Source organism: Siniperca chuatsi, linkage group LG4 (genome assembly GCF_020085105.1).
Source record: "Siniperca chuatsi isolate FFG_IHB_CAS linkage group LG4, ASM2008510v1, whole genome shotgun sequence".
NCBI classification, from domain to species: domain Eukaryota; kingdom Metazoa; phylum Chordata; class Actinopteri; order Centrarchiformes; family Sinipercidae; genus Siniperca; species Siniperca chuatsi.
In genome coordinates this window covers 14,737,013-14,760,506 of record NC_058045.1, presented here as the reverse complement: position 1 = coordinate 14,760,506, position 23,494 = coordinate 14,737,013, and the positions used below count along the sequence as shown (strand labels likewise).

At 40.1% G+C, this 23,494-nt stretch overlaps 2 protein-coding genes across 3 annotated transcripts; one reads left to right on the top strand and one right to left on the bottom strand.

The window, feature by feature from the left end:
• Positions 1-44: 44 nt before the first annotated feature.
• neto2b (neuropilin (NRP) and tolloid (TLL)-like 2b) lies at positions 45-19,234 on the bottom strand. 2 transcript variants are annotated; one of them, XM_044194835.1, is made up of 12 exons: positions 19,146-19,234; positions 6,262-6,318; positions 5,898-6,056; positions 5,007-5,255; positions 4,744-4,791; positions 4,460-4,587; positions 3,749-3,850; positions 3,323-3,449; positions 3,069-3,182; positions 2,383-2,513; positions 2,178-2,270; positions 45-2,091 (listed from the first exon to the last, which is right to left on the bottom strand). In XM_044194835.1, exons 2-12 carry the CDS (start codon positions 6,311-6,313, stop codon positions 1,639-1,641), a joined length of 1,656 nt encoding a protein of 551 aa, XP_044050770.1. In that variant the 5' UTR covers positions 6,314-6,318; positions 19,146-19,234; the 3' UTR covers positions 45-1,638. The 2 variants fall into 2 exon arrangements, with proteins under 2 accessions (XP_044050770.1, XP_044050769.1); XM_044194834.1 differs by lacking the exon at positions 19,146-19,234 and adding an exon at positions 7,815-9,174.
• Positions 19,235-19,245: 11 nt separating this feature from the next.
• LOC122875550 (protein TsetseEP-like) lies at positions 19,246-21,777 on the top strand. Its single transcript, XM_044194837.1, has 2 exons — positions 19,246-19,375; positions 20,274-21,777. Exons 1-2 carry the CDS (start codon positions 19,260-19,262, stop codon positions 21,022-21,024), a joined length of 867 nt encoding a protein of 288 aa, XP_044050772.1. The 5' UTR covers positions 19,246-19,259; the 3' UTR covers positions 21,025-21,777.
• Positions 21,778-23,494: the final 1,717 nt, after the last annotated feature.

Genomic DNA, 23,494 nt, shown 5'->3' with positions numbered 1-23,494 from the left:
CACACTGATTACTGAACATGTGTAGAAAGTAGCCAACCAGAGCAAACCTTTTATTATTGCATTTATTATTCTTGAGCATATCAGACTATACTTAAAGGTTAAACACCAAGTGCATGACGGGGCTCACTGGCATAAACAGCACCCATACTGTAGTGACAAGCCTGCATGTTAATGTGTTTGTCTGTGTGTACGCATAGTTGCTCCATTAATTATCTGCCCAGTGACTTTTCTGAATATGATGAATGAACCCCACAGATTCGCTGACCCCACAGATAAACTGCCAGGCTGTGGCTTAGAAATGACTGTCTGGATTTCTAAATGTGTTCTGTTCTCTAGCTCCAAGGTTATCTAATTAGTTTGACACACTGAACACAAAGCTGTGCCTGCGTGAGAATAGGAAAAAGTAACACATATATTCAGGGGAATTTCAAAAAACACTTCTGTATTTTCTGGTTACAGTATGTGAACGGGTTTCACATGAGCACATTTTCTGTTTCTCATCAACATCATCATTGATTATGTTAAAAGCAGTCTACTGACATTACTGGCACTCACACTGTTTCATTTCTAATTAAATTATTTCTTGTCTTAATGTTGACCTTGCTAATCAACAACTTTTATTCTAACATTTGTTCGGTTTTCTACATTAGGCAGGTGTTAAACCTGCCAACCCATCAATTATATTCACTGCCTACATCCAAAAGGTTTTCTAGTGTTTGATAATGATGGGTGGTGCAGTTTAGTGCTTTTGGTGGTTATATAATTGGATTTTACACCACCAAATGTTGACAATTAACTTTATATGGGAACTTCCAACCAGCATACCGGTGTGACACACCTTTTGAAGATTCCTAATCAACACACACCTCCCTGGGAAGGAGCGCTGCTGACCTGCTAAAGGTAATTTTATATTCAATCACATTTTATTTATATAGCGCCAATTCATAACAGAAGTTATCTCACTGCACTTTTCCTATAGAGCTGGTCTAGACCGTACTCTTTATAATATTAATTACAGAGACCCAACAATATATGTGGTGTCAAAACTGACTCAAATATCAGAGGCAAGATGAGACTTTTCTTAAGCCAATGGTGAAGAATGTATCCTTTACTACAGGTAATATAAGATTAAACAAAAACTGAGAGGTGATTTTTTTAAATTGTTTGCTTCAAATGTAATCGCGCTTCCTCTTAAAAACCTAAACACTGATTGAAAACATATTTCAGCTAAATCTATTTGCTTTACAGTAAAATGTGTTTAACAAAATACATTGATAACAACAACAATACACAGCATTATCATCGGTCTTCACTTTTACACTGATTACAAATACAATAACAGCTCCTCGTCAGCTTCAGTGTCCGAGCGGAGGCGGCAGTGCTTGAGTATCTTGAATTTCTAAAAACTCCTGGAGCACTGCTCTGTAACAGACCCTGTGTTTCCCAACCTCACTGAGAAGTCAAGGATCACTTCTTTATAATTATTATTATTATTATTATTATTACAAAGAAGGTAACACCTCTGTGGTGTTAAATGACACTCAGTCTCCTCTCTTTTGTAAAGTTGTTCTGCCCCAAATTGTGGCACTGATTGAAAAGCTGTTGTAGTATTTATCATGTCAACTTTGTCTTTTCTTTTCAGAAGTCCATGGACAAGGATCTTTGCTGGGCCATTTCATAGTTCCCTCTTCGGCTTCCTGCTCTGCGGACATACACATCATACCTTCCATCTTCCTCCTCCTCTTCTTCTTCCTCTTCCATCACTCTATCCTGCCGCCCCAGAGCTCTATCCCCCATACTATGATGGCCATGTATTTGGCCTTGTTTCATACTAGGCCAGCTCTTCTTCCGCAGACTGCTGTTCAAGTCTCTGAAGGGAGGCAAGGTGCTCCGGATGTCCCCTCTGAAAGGGGGAAGCTCCATGGATCCCCTGCCCATGCCATGTGCACCTTGACTGGCTTTGACGGAGTTGACAGACGCCTGGGAGCCACAGTGGTGTTCGTGAATGCAGCGCGAGCCTGACGAGGATCTCCTGAGCGCCTGCAGAGACTGGAGTTCTTCTGATAACTCCCCAAGGTCCCCAGACATCTCCTAAAAAAGATAATGTGGTTACATTTGAGATTTTAAAAGAAAATCACCATGCACAGCTAATAATGTATTAAAGTAATCAAACTAACCTTGTCTCTGAGAGTAAATAGTTCATAATGTGGAGGGTCAAACACCTCCTGGAATTCGCCCCGCTGGAATAGGTTATTCTTATGTACCAGCACCTTCAAATTATGATTGAACACACTTGATAAATATTTATTTATCATAGCTATTTCTATACCAATATTTTGCGGCATGATACTAAATAATTTCATTGTGAGCTGTCTTAATTACCTTTTTTCGTGGCTGTTTGACTTGCACCAGGATGGAGATGATGAGGAGCAGTAGCACCACTCCCGTAGACACACAGATTATTGTCCCATGAGTCTTTGTGATCTGGTGAAAAAGACCTTTGTTCTTTTTCTCTGGATGATGGATATAAAGAGAGTGACAAAGAGAAATAATATATGAGGGACACTTAGAGGTACTGAAAGTACATCAGTCATTTACTTGTTGCTATCCCCGTCAGGACAGTCTGTATCTTTGGTTGCCAGGAACAATTCAGAGCCTTCACTAAAAGTCAGTTTCACTGATAAACAGCCATCTCAATCAAAGGCCTTGAAGGTCTTTTAGCTGGAAAGACGTTAAAGATGATGAGATCATTATTCTCCTGCCAAGAGGAAATTCTGAAGGAATATTCTGTACTGTCCAACATTTACCAATATGCACTGCTCTATGGTATCAGGGTGATACATTGCAGACATGCTGGGACATTTGTGAAAAACAAGAGAGGGGGGCCTATGTGAGAGTATGAGAGTAGAATTATAGCCACAGATCCTCAAGGAGGCTCAATATGACACAACAGAGCCAGACACGACGCACATCATATTACATACCACGGCACAACTCATTGTAATACAGGACAGCACAGCAGATTTTCAAAGAAAAAATTACAAAATGCTTTAGCACAACTGGAATACCTTTGCAGTTGCTTTCATCCCATGGAAAGACACAGTTTTGTATGCCATTGCACACCAGAGAAGTGTTGATGCACATGTTACTGTGGCAAAAGAATGCACTGCTTGCACAGGGTGCTGTAACACAGACACAGGTGTATTAAAAAAAGCTGCAGTATTGAATAGAAACCACAGGAGGGTGCAGAAACTAAACTAAAGGGACACTGGTAAAAGTGTAAAATGACACAGGTTAAGAATAATCTGAAGGAGAAACTCACGGTCTGCAAAAGAAGTGAACAGCATTCGGAAACGGCTGAGACGGCTTGTCTCATCAGCCCACATCCTCACTACTCCCACACCAGTGTCCAGCATGATGTCATTAGCTACTGTACTACAAAACTTGGCCTGCAAGAAACCACACACCATTTTCTCTTATAGTTTTGGATGTGTAGTCTCATTGATGCCAAGGTCTGTAGAACAGTTGCTACGTATTTATGATTCAGATATTCTAATTAAAAGGAGCATGTATGACAAGGAAAGTAAGATACACCCTGTTGTGTAGCAGAAGGAGAGAGAAATTCAGAACCGAAAGTATATAATACAGTATAATGTGCAACAAATAAAGTACATCAGATTAAGGGGCTTTAGTTTTACAGTCTGGAGGAACATACTCTATATAATATATATTTTATAAAATATGTTACCTTTAGGTCCTCAATGGCATTACTGCCATCATAAACAGCCACAAAGTTCTTCTTACATTCATTTGAGTTTTCCATCTGGTATTCCAAGAATCGCAGGTAAATCTGGAATAAGCAATAAGGAGGGATATAATGTACATTTTGTTAATTTTCTATGTAGTTCAGTGTATTTTGCTTAGCTATAAGAAGACATTCTTTGAAGGCAGATTTCTTCATTTGAAGTCATCGCTGCATTAAAGGATCAAATATAAAGCATTTCAAGCCATCTTTACAGTATGTGTAGACTGTTGGATTATCAATGCATATGTTTGTTTTATACTTCATGTTCACATATGTCAAGTTGTGGATGTACTGTCAGTCAATGTTTGATAATAAAAGACTTTACACGTATTTATCTTGGGTTTTTGTGATATGAAGTTGAAATCCACATGCTTTGTCTTTATGATTATGTAAAGGATATGGAACAAACACATCACAACAGATCTGGAGGCTCTGCAGGATGCAAAATGCACTGCAGGCTGGAGACTCGTCTTTTCAACCACTGTACTGCAACTCTTACACCATACTTACCATCACTTTTCTCAGCACTTTTTCCTTATAAGAGTATTCAGTTATCACTAATGTGGATAAGGTAGGAAATTAAGCTTATTCTGCTGTTGTGCATTAGATAACTGGCAAAAATGACAATGAACTTTAACATGTCACATGCCATACCCTGTTGTTTGTTGGGGCTCGTATAGTCCAGATGCAGTCCACTGCCTGGTCTGGCTTCACTTTATACTCCTCCTCCACCTGACTGGAACGGATCAGGCCGTCAGCCCCAGACAGCTCAAACTGACAATCTGACCCACAGACAGTGACAAAGGGTAATAACAAAGAGCCAGATAAAAGGAAAACATAATAGAGAAAAGGAGATTAGAGGTGAGGGTAAAGGGAAACCATGACCATGATGAATCTAAAGATCTACAACTGAACTGCGAGCTGTGTGGTTGCACTACCTGGGATGGGGTTTAAGAGTCCTCCCACATGCAGATGAAATTCAGGGTCTTTGGGGGAAATCATAGAGACAGGTAGTCAAATATCACACTATCAGAGGAATCACCAGTGGAAGTACAGATATTTGATTGGCTAATAACAGCAGAAACATTTGATTGAAGCGTTATTTGAACAGACCGGATGAACATTCAATGAGTACCAGGACGGCGCAGTGAGAACATTGCCATACAGGGATCGATAAACCATTCCACTGTGTTTTAATCACCTGCAGTAAAGCTGTACTGGACCTGGAAGCCAGTCCCCTCCAGCTCTTCATCACTGAAGAAGCGGATCCACATGAAGCGTCCGCTGGAGAGGACGAGCCCAGGACTGGCCGAGCCACAGAAGCGGTTGATGAGTGGCGAGAAGCTGAAGGGGCCGTCCCGCACCTCGATGTGGTCGAAACGACACTCAAAAGACGCCTCGATGCAGAAGGTGCCATCAAACAGCAGCTCTATCCTCTGGCGGGGCAGGGCTGAGGGAAGCAGAGTGGCATGTCACATCTACTGCCACAGAGGGGATCCAGGGATATAATGCTACCAGAGAATGGACAGTGCAGTAAAAAAAAATATTTGCTCCTTTCAAATTTTCCTCAGTGTTGTTGATGTTTTTATGTAGAATTGCTGTAGGTCAGACTGTTTTGTGGGCTCCAGTAGCAATTATAGGGAAGCTGATGCACAAAATGACAACAAAGATTGACGCATTCTTTGGTGTGCAAGATAATGAGGTATGCACTGTGAAAATGTTATTGTCTGCCAGCTTGTTTGTACTTGAACGGCCATAGAGGGAAAACATTAGCATTGCATAATAAGTTGGTCAGACATTGTCTTGGCTTTATTACCAAAACAGATACTATCAAAACACAAAGAAAACATCCTTAAATACTGTATAATCCAAACATCATGTGTGACCAACTTATGATGAGCAATGTTAACATTACATCACAACAACTGTTGTGCTGTTGCATTCTTGATCATATTGAGCAACACAAATTTAAGTGTTATTTTGTTCCAATTAGATTCCCCTTCATTTCCACTAGAGCTCACAAAATACAAAATAGGAGCTCAACTTTTCACAGCAGTGAAATTATCAAGCTCAGGTGCATGTTGTTGGTTACCTTCCAGTACATACAGGCACTCCTTGTTTGGAGGGTACGTATTTGGGTAGTTTGGGGAGCTGAAGCTGCCACCATCTGTGTTTCGTACCCAGTTTCCACAGTGATGAGAATTTTGTGGCCGTTGAGAGGGTTTAACCACTTTTGATCCTGCGCCACCATCTGTATGTATACGACAGCCAAGAGACAAAAGACTTTCTATCATTATTTGACATTTAATGATAGAAAGATTATTTGTGCAGTTAATGATACAAAGTGAAGGCAATCAACACCTGAGAGGCAACTTCCCTGATCTTTAATTAAGTTACATTATGTGTCCTGATTTCATGTAGTCCCTCTATTACAGTAGTAAATATATTAATCTTACCTTTAGTCTTTTGTGCCAGAGCAAACCCCTCCTCAATGAATAGGAGAAACATCCAGACTGTAAAAGAAGCCGACAGTATGCGAGCAAGGGTTCAATCAAGGAATAAAGGAAAGAGAGAGACAGAGAGATAGAACTTAGCAGGATTTGTGTGTATGTGCTTGTTGTCTTAGTGCACTCAGCTGAATCCCTGAATGTATATAACAGGTCAGGGGTGTGGAGTTCAAAAGCTTGACAAGGAAAGGAATAAGGACACGCTCCTTCCACCATCTGCTGGGTTAACTCTTCCTCCTATTTTTACATCCTCATTTTCCTTTTCGCCCCCTAAGGTTTATATGCAACACAATGGACGAGAGTAGGAACTACTGACAATCTGCTGTCTGCAAAGATGCTGTGCGAGGACGTCTCATGGCAAATTAAAAAAGGGGTTTCTGTGTCATGAAATATCTTAATATCTGTCCATCTAATATATAAAATATGACTTAAATAGAGCAGCCCAAGGCCACTAAAATTTTGGTTTGAGTTTTCACCAAAGTGGCAAGTTGGCATGTTGGCTGTGAACTTCAACTCACAAACTGCAAGACACAAAACAGCAGTTATCATATAGGCTGTGGACATTTGTACAGTGTGTTTGTTGCATGTGGCTGTGACAGCTGGTGACCCAGGGAGGGACCAGTTTAAAACATTTAAGACATTTTTCCGAGCATGACTAATATCTATGTTCTGGCATCAGTTGTTGTTGATGATTTATTGGTTGCCTTCTACTTGTTTGTAAACTGCTCACATGGGCCTCTAAATGATTTATTCCATGTTACCATGTGTTATGTTAAAAATAGAATGAATGAATAGAAAATGGTCAAAAATGTTCAATATCTATAAAGAATCTGAAACCAGACATCCAGAACTCTAGAAAACCTCAAATATGAAAGGAGGGCAGGGTACTGTAACAAAGAATTTCAATTAACTGATGGCAAATTGAGGAAAGTGTAGTGAAATTTAGCTACACTGTCAATCTCTACAGTGTCTCCAGCTGACTGACTGACACTTCATGGAAGAATTAAGGGTTTTTGTTCATTAAATGAATCTACTCCACTGAACCACTTTGACAGAGAACATATACTGTGTGCGTGAAGCAGGAACTGAGGCGGCGGCAGCTGCCCAAACTCTCCTGTCCAGGCACTGAGCCACCACATGCTGATGCAAGAGGGAAAACAGATTTCCCCCTTTAGAAAAGCACAAGTGAGGAAGCACAAGGAGCTGTCACTTCAGCACCACGAATCGCTACATCAGAGACATTTTCAAGACAGAGAGATTAGTTTGGCGTTTTCCTCTCATCGAGATGACAGTAATCATTTTGTGCAAAACATGCGAATTGCACCTGTGTAAGAAGTTTGTCAACAACGTACACGAACGTGTAAGGAGTCTGCCAAGAAAACGACATCTCGAAAAAAGATCATAAAAGATTAGACATCTCTCACTCTCCCTCAGACACAGAAAGGAAAGGAACAATTTCAGCAAACGTCCGAAATAATGCAAATATGGATTATCCCACTCACCTACATGCATCCTCTCAGATGAAATCCGTTTTCTTGGGTTTGATTTCAAACTTGACCAACTGTGTATCCCTCACATCCCTCCGCCCGTTTAAATCAATGGTCCGGAATAGCGCCCACTGCTTTCCAACTGAAATTCAACTTTCACCTTTTCATCCTAATCCCGTTGGTCAAGATGAGAGAAAGCTTGTGGGGCAAATAAGAGCTGATGAACTTACTCATCATCAGTCTTCCATTATAGAATAAAAAGAAAAAATGTCAGTGTCATGAGCACAATTTCACAGCGCAAGGACGCTGTTCCTGCAGAGCTCAAGTCTGTGTCAGTCTGAGACAGCCGTCCTCGCACATAAACGGATGATCTGTCTGCGGCTGCTCGCGGTTTTAAGATTGGGCTCAGTTGGCGCGAGAAGGGGGAAGAACTGATTGCGCATGTGCATCATCATTCATGAGTAATACGTGATATGATAATCATCTCATAGCCGGTTTGGCATAATGATGAATACATTTTTTTTAAATTTAATTAGCTGATACAGGGTCCAGAAGGCAAATTCACACACACACACACACACACACACACACACACACACTGTCTCACACACACAGGGCACCTGTGCCAAAAAGCTCACTGGGCAAAAATCAGTCAACACATTGCATTCTTGTGCGCATCTATGTAGAGCAGAGCTCATTTTTCTCGAAGGACACACAGCGCCCAAAGCCTAAAAAAGCTGGCTAGAGCTGCAGAAAGATGAAACTGGAAGCCAAGCGTTGGGTGGGATGGAGATTTTCCTTTGATGTGTTCCAGAACCTGTCACCATGTCCACTTGCAGATTTGTGCCTCTTCAGCTGTTTGGTATTGCTTCAAATCGTGGTTTTGTTCACAGAGGTGGACAATAGGGTGCTCCTGGCAGCAAATGAGTGATATAGTCTGATACCCTCCCATCCTTGGCTTTCACACTCACACTTGGATGGTCATTTGCATCCATACTACAAAACTTTTTTTGTAGTTTCTTCTAAACAAACTGCCATTTATCAAGTAAGAAGCAAGGGCCTAAGTATACCTAAAACAGCAGCATTTTAATTTCCCATATGACTTTAGATTGATCATCAAATTTTCATTCTTCATGGCAAAAAACTGATACCAGCCTTTCTAGTGTTGTTGTTATGGTACTGATGCTGTCATTGAACTGATTTAGTAATGTCAGTCACACAGCAATATCAATCTAAAGTTTGCTAAGATTAACCACCATAAGCTACTGGTCATACCAAAACAAGTGAGGTTGCATCGGCAAAACACCTCAGTGTATGGTGCGTTTTATTGCTTATGAATTCAACTCAATTCTTTCAAAAGTTACATAGTATTGCTTTAAGTAAAAGTACAAAAGTATTATCAGCAAAATATACTTAAAGTATCAAAAGTAAAAGTACTTGTTAATGAGCAGAATGGCAGTGTTTCATTGTTACTACTTTATTATTGAATTAATATTAATGATGCATAAACATTTAAGCCAAGTTTTTATGTTGTAGTTGGTGGAGGTGGAGGTCATTTTAACTACTTTATATACTGCTGGACAGTTTAATCTTCATATGTTATAAGATGATCATCTGTAAAATCTTAGTCTGCAAAGTAACTTGCGACTACTGTCATCAGATAAATGTATTTGAGTAAAGTACAATATTTTCCTCTGAAATATAATGAAGTGAAAGTATAAAGTAGTGGAAAATGGAAATACTCAACTACCTAAGAATCTAAGTACAGTAATTAAGTAAATGTACTTAGCTACATTCCACCACTGCTTACCAGCTAATCACACAAGCAGTAGATGTGGTGAGATTAGTACCTTCCTGTAATTTATGTTGAAAAAGTCTAACCTATTATTTGTGTTATATCTTCTGATGATAATGATCTTATTTCCTTTCCTGCATCTTTGAATTTCGGTTTCTCACATAAAACCTCCAAAACAAAGACAGAAGAACAACAGCAGCCATCAAACTTCACAAACAACCAACAAAGCACAAAGCAACACATCCTATCAGAAAGCCCAGGGGCCATATTTTCAAAGTCTCCAAGGTCATCATTATTCAGTAAGGTGGGACCTATTTTTCTTTTGAAGTAACAACCTCGGGGGAAATTAATTCGACAGGAGATGAACACACTCAGCCACAAAATATATGCACGAGCATAAAGTTGCATCATCTGGGCTGTGCTTTAAAACAACACTATCCCCTTGTGAATGATTATAAGGTGAAAGTGTTGAGATGCTTGAATCATTTATTTTCTGGGGTGTGTTTGGTTTGGAGGGACTGCTGCGACACCACCTCATCCTGAGCTGTGTGACATTTGAACTGCAGCGAGAAAGTGTGAGTGACTGCTCGTCGACAAGCTTCTATGAACACCAGCTGTTATGATCACATGCCACAGTTGTCTACTATAACTTTGTTTGTTACTGTCTGTCTGTCTGTCTGTCTGTCTGTCTGTCTGTCTGTCTGTCTGTCTGTCTGTCTGTCTGTCACTCATTCAGTCACCTGGAAACACACACGCAAACTGACAAATTGATACGCATACACCTGTGTTTACTGCACATCAAGTAGGTTAAAATCTGCATCTGTTGCCATGGCAGCCATGCTGCTGTCGTGCCTGCTTCTTCTGAGGCAATCAGGGACCTAGAAAGCAGAGGTTTTAGGGGTTTTGACAGAGACGGGGATCAAAGTGGAGCAAAAGACAAAATCTCAGCAGACTGTCTACCTGTGTTGCTGCTGCTGCTACTGAAGCTAAAGCCAATGGAAATACTGTTTTCTTTGAATCCCCTGTGATTTACTGTAATGTTGGGAAAGCTTTTGTAATACTGAAGTGTGCTTGAAGTATTTAATTAATTAATTACTGCAGCCCAGCAATGTTTCTGAATAAAATGCGCTGTGAAACCAACATGCTGCATGTGTGTGGGCTCTCTCTATAAGAACTATTCAACAAGCAGATGAAAAAGAGTATTCGGATTTGCTTAATTGCACAGGTGCTGAATGAACTGAATTGTATGTTTTGCACTTACTGAAATGCAACTGCAGCTTTGTAGGAAACTAACATGATTTCTTTCAGCAAAACATTTCATCTCATCTCGATCAAAAGGAACAGCTAATAATGGACCTTGTGGTGAGATTGCTTTGCCAACTTTCACTTTTAACATTGTTTTTGTATAAAAACAAAACAAAACAACCACTAGAAAACTTTTTTGTCTCTTGAGAACTGTAACAAAACAACCATGTTTTGTTCAAAAGCAATCAAGTATTGGTGTTTCTTCTTTGTGACACATGAAAAATCTGCATGCATACATGTAACCATGCCAGTTCTTTGTTGTATTTACTTGGATTCTAGTGCGTTTTTTCTTTTTTTTTTTTTTTTTTGCCTTTGTAGCAATACTAAATGCATGGTGACTGGCACGATTGCACCAAATTAAACCTTTATAACAATTAGCAACTGCACAGAGTAACGTCGTTTCAATGCCAATCCCCAAAATCGCCCACATCACACTTAACCCTCACAAACTGTGCCATTCCTCCAGCAGCTGTGGATTAGACTCATGCATTATGTGTAAGAAAAGAAGTCAACTGTAATGTGAAGATAATCGGAAATCTTTTTGTAATGTCACAACCTTTTTGGCAAATGGGATGCATAACCACCTAAAGGAAGGCAGAGACAGAAAAGTAGAACTAAAGGAGGATAATGAATCCTCAACTATTCATTTGCAGGGCCATGATTGTAATTAGCATTTTAAATGGAGTCCTAACCAGGCAAGTGATTGCTCTTATTAGCGTGTGCTTAAGGATGAAATGAACATCTTTAATTTGGCAGAGTCTACGGTTGAGTGAGCCAGGTGACACTGCTGGGTGACATTCTTTCTTTTTTTCCTTACTGTGACAGAACACATGCACACACTGTCTGCATGAGTGCATGTGCGCGTCTTGTATTCAAAATAACTTTGTCTGAAAAAAACAATGAGCTTTTAAGGAAAGGGTCATCTTTAAGGTCAGGGATTACACAGCAGGACGTTTCATGCAATTCAACAGCAACATTTAACAATAGGGATAAGAAGTCCCAGGGGCTCTTGAAACTATCCAAGCACATTACCTCCATAGTCGTACACTATCTGGAGTTGCTTTGAATCCATGCCAGTGTTGCTTGATCTGCTCTGTGCAGTAAAACACACAACGATTGACAAATTTCGAAGAAAAGCACTTCACATCAGCTTCAGAGGAAAAGTCATTAAGATACTACCACGAGCCAGTGACTGGCAGGAAATCCTTGTGGATTTGGCCTATTACTGTTGATGAGGAAGCACAGTGGCCTACAAGTCCTGACTTTAATAGGGTGGAACAGATTACTGCCTCCCAGTGACTTCTCATTCATCATCACATTGATTTGTGGGGGGGATTTTTTGTCCTCACACACACATTTTAGCGTGACTGATTTTATTGCCTTTGCTCACGCCATTGGGAATTTGGTGTTACAACTGTAGATTATGTCGCAACTAATCTTCCTCATGCACAGTCCACTGTGGTAAATCCTACACTTAGCTTAGGAGGAGAAAAACACAGGTTATCTAGTGAAGCAATAAAAGCCTTTACTTCAATGTACAAACAGCATAATTTACTTTTTTCCTTTCTTTTTTTTAAGGTACCAAAAACAGTTCATCAAAAAAATAGCCCACACAACATTTTGTATTGAAATTTGTATTTGATCATCCCGACAGATGAATCCTTTCATAATAGTCAGCTTAAGGTTCAAAGCCAGACTGTCCCAACAGCACAAATATCCTATTCCTGGACAGATTTAGACATATGTGATATCATGCAGCAGGAAGAGCTGATGCTAAACTCCATTCTTATCTCTGGCCCATATGATAACAGATTAGACGGAGAAAGAAAGGAAAGAAAAATGACCTCGTTAATCAGAAAAACAACTATACTATAAGCCATCAAAACAACCCAAAGCAAAATCCATTGTAAAAAAAAAAAAGTTTGGTTGATTACTAAACATTTGAGATTACAAACTCCCTATTTCACTTTCACCCTAATCTTGTGTCTTAGGTTATCTCTTCTTTATAATCCTCATAATCTGTTTATGCTCATCCTATGCTGCATCTTTTCTTATGACAAATTCACATATGGTTTGCTGTGTGTGATGTGCGCCTGATATCTTCTGAGACCAATTCATCAGAGACAGAAGCAATCACAAGAAAACAACCACCCACACACACACACACACACACACACACATTTTCACAGAAAACTTTTGGTTCCTACTAATTTGACATTGGCAATCCTTTAGTGTCATGCAACTAGATGCAAAAATAATTTACTAACTTTTCTTCCTCTGAGATCAAACCTAAACTGTGCGCATCCTTGTGCAAATGAATATTTTGAGGGGAGCAATGTTTTTTTTCTTATTCAGGATATGTCATCTGGGAATTTGTTCCCTAAAGCATTTTCCTCATTTTCAAAGATGTGAAGTAAACCAGGAATGAAGTGTCACTAAAAAAAAGTTTTTGGCAAACACCCTGTAAGTGAGGAGAGGGGGTTTGTAGGATGTTGACGAGCTGATTTTTGGGTGCATTGCTCACTGGTAAAACTTTGTTTACCTGTTGGCTCAGCAGACTAAAGTATGCAAAACTTTCTAATTATCCGGTCAAATCCAAATGGATGATCTTTACCATGAAATATGGTGTATTTCCTGTAATTATTTTAACAATAGAAGGTTTCTAATGTTTTAATGGTCACATGTTCTCTCTGTTTTGCTTTTCTTTTGCCAACTGGCATAGAGATTAGCTGATGATTCAATTTACACCTTTCCATTTACTTTGGTGAACATCCAGTGTCAAATATATCTTTCCCGTGCACAGGAAGTGTATCAGCAAAGATGTTACCAAAACGTAAAAAATACACACACACACACACAAAAAACAAAGATATCACAGATTAATGTAGGCAACCACATGACCATGACCATTGGTCACGTGATAGAAACATTACGTACAGCAAGTTCTAATCATGCACACAGCTATCAGAATCAGAATCAGCTACGCACATCAACAAACAGTATATGTACATAAACACACTGAATGAGTGCTGCAAGATTGCGTTGTCTTTGAACATGGTTTCATACTGGGAATAACTGGCTCCCATGTGTTTTGCAGCAATCAAAGCCAAGTGGGAGCTAAAAGACCCCTTAAAGGTAAAAATGACTTCCTCTTTTCCTCAAGTGTCAGACTGCGTGAGTCTGAACTCAGACATTTGAAGCTGTCTGTGTGTTCTTTGTGTGTCACTACACAAGAAAGAAAGAGTTACTTTAAGTTATACCAAACTCTGCATCTGTGAACATACACCTGCACTTGTAAACGTGCACACACATGCACTAATATGATCCTGGGTAACATAATGAGATGATATTATGTCTCTCCCAACACATAAAATCACTCCCTTTGTGACCCGTGGAATATATTTATTCAATTTAAACATCCTGCTCTCCCTAAATCTTGCTCTCTCTTACGCAATATGGCCAATCACAACGAGTGTTTCTGGGACAGATGGCCAATGGTAATGACCCTTACTCAAAGCAGGGTTAAGCCTAGGAAGACAACTAGAAGATTAGTCTGGTTCTCACCACATAGGGCCCTCACAGTAAGAATGCCATGTGGTGAGGAGGCTGTGGAAACCGAGAGCAGATATAGATTAGATTTGGTGAAAATTATTCACTAAACTTTCCTGATCAAGTCGTTTATGTCCTATTCAGCTTATATTTTCTACACAATAGCTTCTCATCTTCATGTCAAACAAAAATCTGCAGTACATGCCCTATTCATATGTATGCATAATGTAATTATGGATCAGTGTGTTTTGCAAATCTAAATATTATTTAGAAAAAATTAGGCTCATTATAATATTCATTGTAAACTTTAAAAAAATAAATCCTGACAACAACATCAAACCAATGTTTAACAAAACCACAGCACTCATGCTTTCATGTCAGTAAGTTTAGCAAACATTTTGGCCATGTTCGACCCACAAATTCAGCAGCAACTAAAGCAGTGACAAGCTTTACAGCTTTAGCAAACAGAAATCTTCTTAGCACGGCCTGATCTGTGGATGTGGCAGCAAGCCCTGAGGAGGATAAGTTCAACGCCACTTCAAAGGTTCTTCAAAGATTTTTAATGTTTAAATCATTTTTTACAATTTATTTAATTATTTTAACAATGATGGTGATGAGTTATAAATAATTTGTTTTGGTTTCTGGTAACAAACAAACGATTGTTATTAAAAAGAGATGGATGGGATGCAGCTGTGCAAGAGAATTGTCTGAGATGTCGTGTGTTTCACTGGAAACATGTTCATGGTGATTATCAATTTGAGCTTGGTGGAATTTTTCTAGTGGTGTTACATAAATAAAGAGATAAGCTATACAAATGACAAAATGTCAATCAGTAATACAGTTATTTTTAAAAAGTGCCTCTGTTGACATCTGTTGTTAATACTAATATGGTGGGAGTTTTTGAGGATTTTATTTTCATTTGACACCAGTTCGCCCTGTGATTACTTGTCATTCCTAAAATGCGTTGAACTTCAGAGCTTTACGGAAAGTGACATTGTGTGTGGATCTGGCTGTTAACGCGCTCTTTGCCTTGAGGTTTTTTCCCCTCCCTTTCCCCCCACTTTTTAATTTAGTCAAATATACAAAGCTGGTCTTTGCAATCAAGGTCTAAGCACTTGTAGGAAGGGGCTTTAGAGACATAATTAAAAGGCCTGAGTGAGAGAAGGCAGCTTTGGGTACAAAGTGACAGAGAGTGAAAGTCTGAGACAAGGCTGTTTCGAACATCAGAGATTGAAAGAGGGGGATAAAAGGACAGCGAGAGGAAAAAAGAGGGGAAAGTGAGAAACGACTAGACTAGCATGGATTATCTCCTTATCTCCAGAATAAGGCACACAGGGCTAGAAGCCATCAGTGCCTCAGGATGATCACACATACCCAGAATGCATTTCAACAATAAAAAAGCCATCAAACAACTACAGTGTTATTATCTGACCACATCAAGAGAAATTGGAGTTAAAAATACTGAATGTTGATGGTGAAACTGATTTAATGTAAATTTCTAAGGAAATGTTGCTTTATGTTACTGGCATGAGACTCAATATGCAAATCAAAATATGTGAGGAAAAAGCAAGAAATGTTACAAAACGGTGTTTTGTAATATTTTCTTGTGACGCATTTAGCGTTTTGTCCGCTAAGTGGCGCTAAAGAGTTAGTCAACCAGTGTGGTCACGTGACTTCACCAAACTCCAAACCCCCGGATACGTAGCCTAACCTTTGTGCAGAAGGTGTGCAAATGGTGTAAAGTTTTATAACATAGAGCCAACATGTCGGAAAGGCACCGGGTGCTGCCGTCATGGATGGCGAAGAAGAAAGAGAAAGTGAAAGAGAAGGAGCCGCTGAAGAGCAGGAGAAAACGGAAAACTGCAAGGTAGTTGGCGTTGAAAAAACAAGTCTCGGTTTTATGTTTCAGTTACACCTCCTTCCGTCGTGCGTAACAAATACGCACTGATGTGTTTTCAGGGCTGCTTTCTACTGTATGAACGAGAAGGAGCTGGTAGAAGCTGCCGTTTCATATCTTACCAGCGGTGCCTGCGAGGACGTGGCTCTCCTGACTCACCAAAAGGTGGCGCTGCTTCTCTTTTTTTAACGTTTGAAATAGTTTCCATACTGTGAAAAGCTGTAAAAGACCCAGTTATTTATATATATGAATGAAATATAAATACATGCTATTATTGTTCAGAATAAATGTGTGAGTGTGTGTATATATATATATATATATATATATATATATATTAAAAAATGTAAATGAAATGAATCTCCCCCCCCCCACACACACATACACACAGGTTGAAGAAAAGGCAGACACCACTGTCACAGCAAAGCTGGTGACTTTAGAGGAGGAGTCGTCAGACTGCGGCGATGTCCAAGGAATGACATGTGTCTCAGAAACAGACTTGGACATTACCGAGGTGGAAACAGTGCCGTACACCAAGAGCCCACAGCATCAGGGACCTCGGGGTCAGAGGTCAGGACCAGTTCAGGATCACGGCGGCCTCATGAACGTTGGACTGGGGGCTCAGAAAAAAGAGGAGCATCCACAGATGCCGGCAGATGCAGCAGAGCAGGATGCCTTGCGGCTTGTGCGAGAAATTTTTTTCACCTGATGATGAACTGGTTTGAATACCACTGAAATGTGTGCACTAAGCCTGGTTAAGTGTTTGCACTAAATGGAAAACATTCTCTTTGAGGGCAATGCCACCCAAATTACAAATTCACCAGACAGTCCAATCAGTACTTGTGAATGTGCACAGCTCCTCCATAAAGCTACAATTTGGAGAAGTGATCCTTTAATTGATGTCACTGATATATAAGCTCCATAGACAGTGGATTAAAAGACTGACACTAATAAGTTTTTGCATCAAAATGAGGTCTAAATGCCAGTGTATACCTTTTAATGACAGCATCTAGCATCTTTCAGTGCGGCTTCACAAAGTCTGAGGTCCATTCAGTGTTAATGGAGCTGCTACATCTTTTACATCCCACTGTACTGTTTGATTTACCTGTCTGTGGGCAATGAACTAACTTGAATTAGGCTAATTGGAATTCCCCCTGACAAAGATAACGAGGTATTTTTATACATTTTAGACGAGATTTTACTGAAAGCTTTAACCAGAACCCTTTTGATGGTGAGTAAGTAATAAAGCTGATCCCTTGATAATGAATGAATGTTACAGTACATCAGCACACAGTTTTAGTGGTTAGAAAGATATGGTTCAACCAGAAAACCTAAACCCAAGCCCATGTGTGGGCAAGCGCACACTTTTCCATGAGCAAAGCGACAGAGTTTCTACTAATTTACTGAGCACTTTACTGTAGCTGTACCTGTGGCCTCTTTAATAATAATTTCCGTACAGGAATCCGTGTCAGAGATCCACCAGCTATTTCTATTCTTTAGTTACAGACTTGGCCATCACTTTCACAAACCAGTTTGTCTAGAATTCAAAAACACTGTTAGGGCACACAAAAGCAATTACAATATGTTCCCAGTTGATTTAACAAAAGAATACAGTTTATTATAAAATCTGTCATAACACTTCATCAGCATTTGCCCCAAAGCAAAGATTCGACCACTGTTTAGTGAAAACATAAAGAACATATAACAAAAATAATTACATTTGAACTGTAAAAAAACACAGTTTTGATTATACCTTCATTAAGCACTGTTTTGAAGCTCACGATTCAAGTTTCCTTTCTGTCAACAAGACGAGGATGACTTTTTATTTGGACCCATCTATTTCCAGTCAGACGTTAGCCTCCTCCCTGACACATGGGTCAGTGCAGTTATGATAACCAGCTCAACCTGCACAGCCACACAGATATAGAAACAGAGGGTCATGTGTTCCCAGCTCACATACGACTGATTGAGTAGCAAAAAACCAACAATGCCAGTCAAGATGAGTAAGCTTGATGCAGCCTGGCAGGCCATGCTAAACCAGAGTGCTGCTCTGTCTTTGGTGTGAGCTGCTAACAACATGGCCAGCAGGGCAAAGGCCACAAGCACCACTGGAATGTACAAACCCAGAGTAACCACTGTTGTGAGGATGTTAATTTTTATCTCAGATTCAGCTGCATTGACAGGGCTCCTGTACCTGTCGCAGGACAGTTCGCCATGTTTACTTCTTAGACAAAAGTGAAAGGGGCTGATGAGGGCTTCGTTGGAGAGGATGAACACACCAGCAGAGAGCACCAGGGAGGTTAACATCTGAATGAAGATAAGCAGGAGAAACAGCAAAATCCAAAAAGAGCGCCCTGTGGGTCTCCTCACAGAGAGAACAGCCATAACTGAAGCCGACTTAGGCCTTATCCCTGACCTGTAGATTTAATATTCATGTTGACAGAAATCCATACAATCAATTAATCATTTGGAAAATGAAACATAAGATCTTCAAGAATCAGCCTTGAATGGGATGGTTGTCAACCTCTCAGCATAAATGTGTCATGTTATTCAACCCACAGTGATCAACATTAAGCTATTTGCCCATCAAGATTGCATTACATTTAAGTAAAATGGACTGTGGTCAACACTGAAATCACCAGCTTTCATTAAAAAAGAAGTAACAGTTTAAAAAACTCTGTTGGTGATCATTTTGAAACATGACACAGGTGTAGCTGGTTCGTCAACATTTAATACTGATTCATTCATTAAGTTTGATTGAGTAAAGACAAACGTGCAGTTTAATTTTGCGTTGTTTACCTACGTTTAGGTGAGAGAAAAGGCTCTGGCTCAGGAAGTGTAGTGGTCCGGCATTGTCGCACGACACGCGCCGTGGCCGCGCCCGGTGCGCAGCCGCGCTCCGCTGGTACGCGCTTCAATGAGAGGACTATTTGGCTTCAACAGACAGTCTGACGTGCAGACTTCCCCAAGTCGAGAGTGTGAGATCATCTGCGACTTTATCTACTTTTACTCCAACGCGAAGAGGTTCAAAAGGTTGGTGACGGTCATCTATTTTTTAGTGCACGTTATAACCGGGGATGTTTTTACTGCTGTACACTTTGGCTCGTTATAAATTTGTTCAGCACGAGAGGGAGGCGGGGTCATCTGCAAGAGTTTCTTTGTTCGTTTTGCTTAAACTAGCAATTAATGGCAATGAGCACAAATATTGATTGCATTGACAATAATTATAATCTGAATATTTGTTATGTCATGTTATTTAATAAAACAGTTTGAATTGCGTGTGGCTATGTGGATCCATGGTTCTGACAGACAGCTCAGCTCGGACAAGGTGTGGTTGTTTTACAGAATACAATGAAAACAACGGGAAAACATAAACTTTAATTTTCTTTGGGAGGGGGCTGTTATGTGTTATGAAGTGATAAACGTTTTCAGTGCGCGTCTAAACTTGTCCAGAATTTATTTCTACTGGAGTTCAGGCCTGAGAGGTGGCATGCAGTGCAAAGCAGCCAAGAAAGAAAGAATCAAACAAACAAATGCTTTAAATGATCCTTGGACACTGCAGAAATATCCACTACCCAGACACGCTCAAATCGCGACACTGTATAAGACATGATGTACATGCAGCCCGGGAAGGGTACAAGAGAACACAATGTACCATAACACACAAACTGAAATATTTTTGCTCAACCAGATCAGTGAATCCTGGGAAGTTTAACAAAGTGTCTCTCTGCATTTTCTGTTTTTGTAACCTTGAGCAATTGCATATTCATGAATTCTGAAGAAAAGCTCCAACTTAATCAATGCAGGAAGGAATCTTCTGTAATATTGAGCTAAAAAAAGTTGGAATTTACTTTTTGAAACCACTTAAAGAATAGAATTTGACATTTAATTATTTAAAATAATTGTATCCTCATTTTGAACTTGTGCACAGGTTCATCATGGGAAACAGGCTCAGCAGAAAGCAAGACACCCCAGGCAACTGCACTGAAACTGCTGCCACTGAACAGAACACTGCAGAGGAGCAAGCAGCTGCACAACCTGCAGAAGACTCTGAGATAATGCAAACTCAGGAGGCCATTGAGATAGAAAATCTAGATTTGGTGTTGGGAGAGCCAGTGAAACTAGTGGCGTGTTTACCCCCTGAAGAATGTACATCAGAGTGTAAGGAGGTGGAAGCTCCTGCTGCCCCACTAAATGATGCTGAACCAGAGCTTGTGGCAAAGGAAACCCCAGTTCCAGTCCAACCTGAGCCTGTGGTCTTAGTTAGCAAAACATCACCTCCAGAATCAGAACCAAAACCTGTTGCTGAAGCTCAGCTTGCTCCAGAACCAGCTCCAGAGCCTATTCCCGAACCAGAGACTACCTCAAATCCAGAAGCAGAAATTGAGGCAGTCCCTGAGCCCATCTCCGAGTCAGTCCCAGCCTTAGCTGAGGCCCTGGAGCAGCAGACAGACCTGCTTACTCAAGAGTCTCTCCCTGAGCCGGTGCTTTCTTCACCCCCTTTGATCGACCTGGGTGTCCATGATGTAACTCCCCAACCTATTAACACTCCTCCCTCCCCAGTTTCCATCCCTTCCCCAGTTAATGCCGATGAGCCCTCAGACATCCCCATGACTCAGGAATGCCAAGACAGTGTTGAGGTTTCTGTGATTTCCACATTTGAGTTGGAAAGGTCTGAGTGAATGGATATTTTTTTTGTGAAACCCTCTTAACCCTTTACATGAATTCAAAAAGAATCACAGATACAAGGTTTGTCTATTATTATTATTATTATTATTATTATTATTCTTATTATTGACATCTTAAGTGGCCTAATAAAGGCAAACAGCTATTTCTCTTTAATAATGAACCAAATGTGCCAAATCAACTCTGGAACAAACTGATGTCTTGTCGGTTTTCACACAAAATTAAATCTTGATACATTTTTGATACATGTATACAGCCAGCGCATGTGTGGGTGAGGGGTGAAGGGGCTCAAACAGCACCGGGGACATGAGTGCACTTGAGTGTATTGTTGGACAGCAGAGATCTTTCTCTATGCAAATTCACCAAACAAGAATTTAAACGTATTTCTTGTAGGGACTTGCCATTGCTATATAACAACCCTACACCAGGGAAGACAAGTGTGAAAGCACAGAGGGAAAAGTAAAAACTTTTTTTAGGTGGATATGTGCGTGCACAGCACTCAGAAGTTAATGCAAAACAACAGGCAAGGGACAGTAGCAATGCAACCAAAGGTGGAGACAGTATATGCATACCACTATATAGCAGGATACAAGTGTCCAATAAACATGTATGCCTTAACATACTTATATTTGGACCTTGTAATATTCCTCTAACAGGTGTGATCATCATCTTATTGTATTTGCAATACAATAATGGGATTTCTTAACCCAAGTAGTGGCTTGCTTGTGAAAATAAAAATATTATTCCAAGTGTATGGTCATCTGTTGTTTTTTTTTTTAACTAGAAGAAATATTATATCTTGGAGACTTCAAGAATGGAAATGAGGAAAAAACTACCAGATCAAGATAAAGGCGAATTGGTGCGATACTTAACATTCATTATCTGTGAGGCCACAAAGCTACGGTAGCTGTAGGCTCCTCCCATCATTTTGAATGTGGAATATGACTTAGCTGGCCTAAAAAGTGCAGAACCTGGATCTGTTAAATGCATGTACTGGAGCTTTCCCCTTTTATAGAGCATGTTTAACAACACACCAGTACATGTATGGGACACAGTGTACACATGGAAATTAAATTCAGTTAGACAGTGCCTTGACACGAGAGAGGATGCGAGGGAGGATGAGAGGGAGGGAGGGAGGGTGGGGACATTCTTTCTAGAAGAAGGAGGTTTTCGGGGGGCCTGGGTCAAAAGTCCGCATTTCAGTCCATGAGAAAGCTGCTTCTCACATGCCTCTCCCACCACACTCCTCCTGCCCTCACTGCATTGCTATCCCAACATCCTGACAAAAGAGTCAGTGGATTGGTATGAGAGGCCACTTCTGCCTGCCTAAAAATGAAACTTAAACTATTAACTTTGCCAATTTGACAGGAATACTAGCTAATGAAGGGAGGACTATTCTGCAATGTCATCGAGATGTACAACGTGGAGCTGCTCCATTTAACATTTAAAATACAATAGTTAATCTATATCAGAAAATCATTGTGGTGCACCACTTGTGTCTTCTCCAGTTCCATAATCATATTAAGTCTCACTCCCACTTTTGTCTTGTCCAACCACATCTTAACAGCCTACGTCTCAGGACATGGCGAACGGTTAAGTCCTACGGTTTTGGCAACACACTGATTAGTCCACGTCGAGTGGGAGAGGCACTCTTCAGACAGGGATCTCAGTCAAGCTAGCCTTTAGTAAAGTATACAGTTAGCAGACCGAGCTGCTTCTTGATGCACACAGAATAGATAAACAGCATGATTTGCACTATTTGTGATTCCTGTCATACCAGAGGCCTTCAGCTCAATAAACAAAAGTGCTGGACTTGAGTCCCCCCTTTCCTTGTTGATTTCCTGTCTATAGACTCTGATAGCCAAAGCACAAAAACAAAGAAAACAGAACTTGGTTTTTGCTTCTGTGACACAGTATGTCAAGGAGGTAACAAACATATAATATTTGGTTTAAAGGGTCCAAGCAGAAGTGCAGGAACTATTGTTTTTTATTTGCATTATTCTTTTGTTTTCCTTGAAAGTATCTTCTTGTTAGAAATAAAAAGTTACCAAACTTGGCAAATTTAGTCATTTTGAAGAAACAAAAAACCCTGATTGATGCACTACACGACTGACTTTACAGTACGCTCTGGTCGATAACTGCTGAAATGGACATTACTTTTTCATGGAGTACTTGGGTCAAATCACATCCAAATAGTTGTGATCATGCCCATTTCTGCTGGACTAGATTTTCTGACATTTTGACTATTTAAAAAAAAAAAAACTTGATTTGCTTCTTTGACATTTAAAGTCCATTATTATCCAGACTGGTAGACAGCAAATCTGACCTGGCTTATGATACAGCATTGGTATAAATGGTTGCCAAAGAGAATAGGGTTGGGCCTTTTTACTGCCACAACTCACGAACACATCGTGCTGTTGCAATCATACCTGGCAGACGTACATGTGACAACACCGTGGTGGTGAT

Coding starts and splice junctions, on each gene's coding strand:
- neto2b (XM_044194834.1), bottom strand. Junction 3,851..4,459: donor GAGCCCCAACAAACAACAGG/GTATGGCATGTG, acceptor TGCTTATTCCAG/ATTTACCTGCGATTCTTGGA. Junction 2,271..2,382: donor TCAAACAGCCACGAAAAAAG/GTAATTAAGACA, acceptor CATAATTTGAAG/GTGCTGGTACATAAGAATAA.
- LOC122875550 (XM_044194837.1), top strand. CDS start 19,260: ATGAGAGGACTATTTGGCTTCAACAGACAGTCTGACGTGCAGACTTCC. Junction 19,376..20,273: donor AACGCGAAGAGGTTCAAAAG/GTTGGTGACGGT, acceptor ACTTGTGCACAG/GTTCATCATGGGAAACAGGC.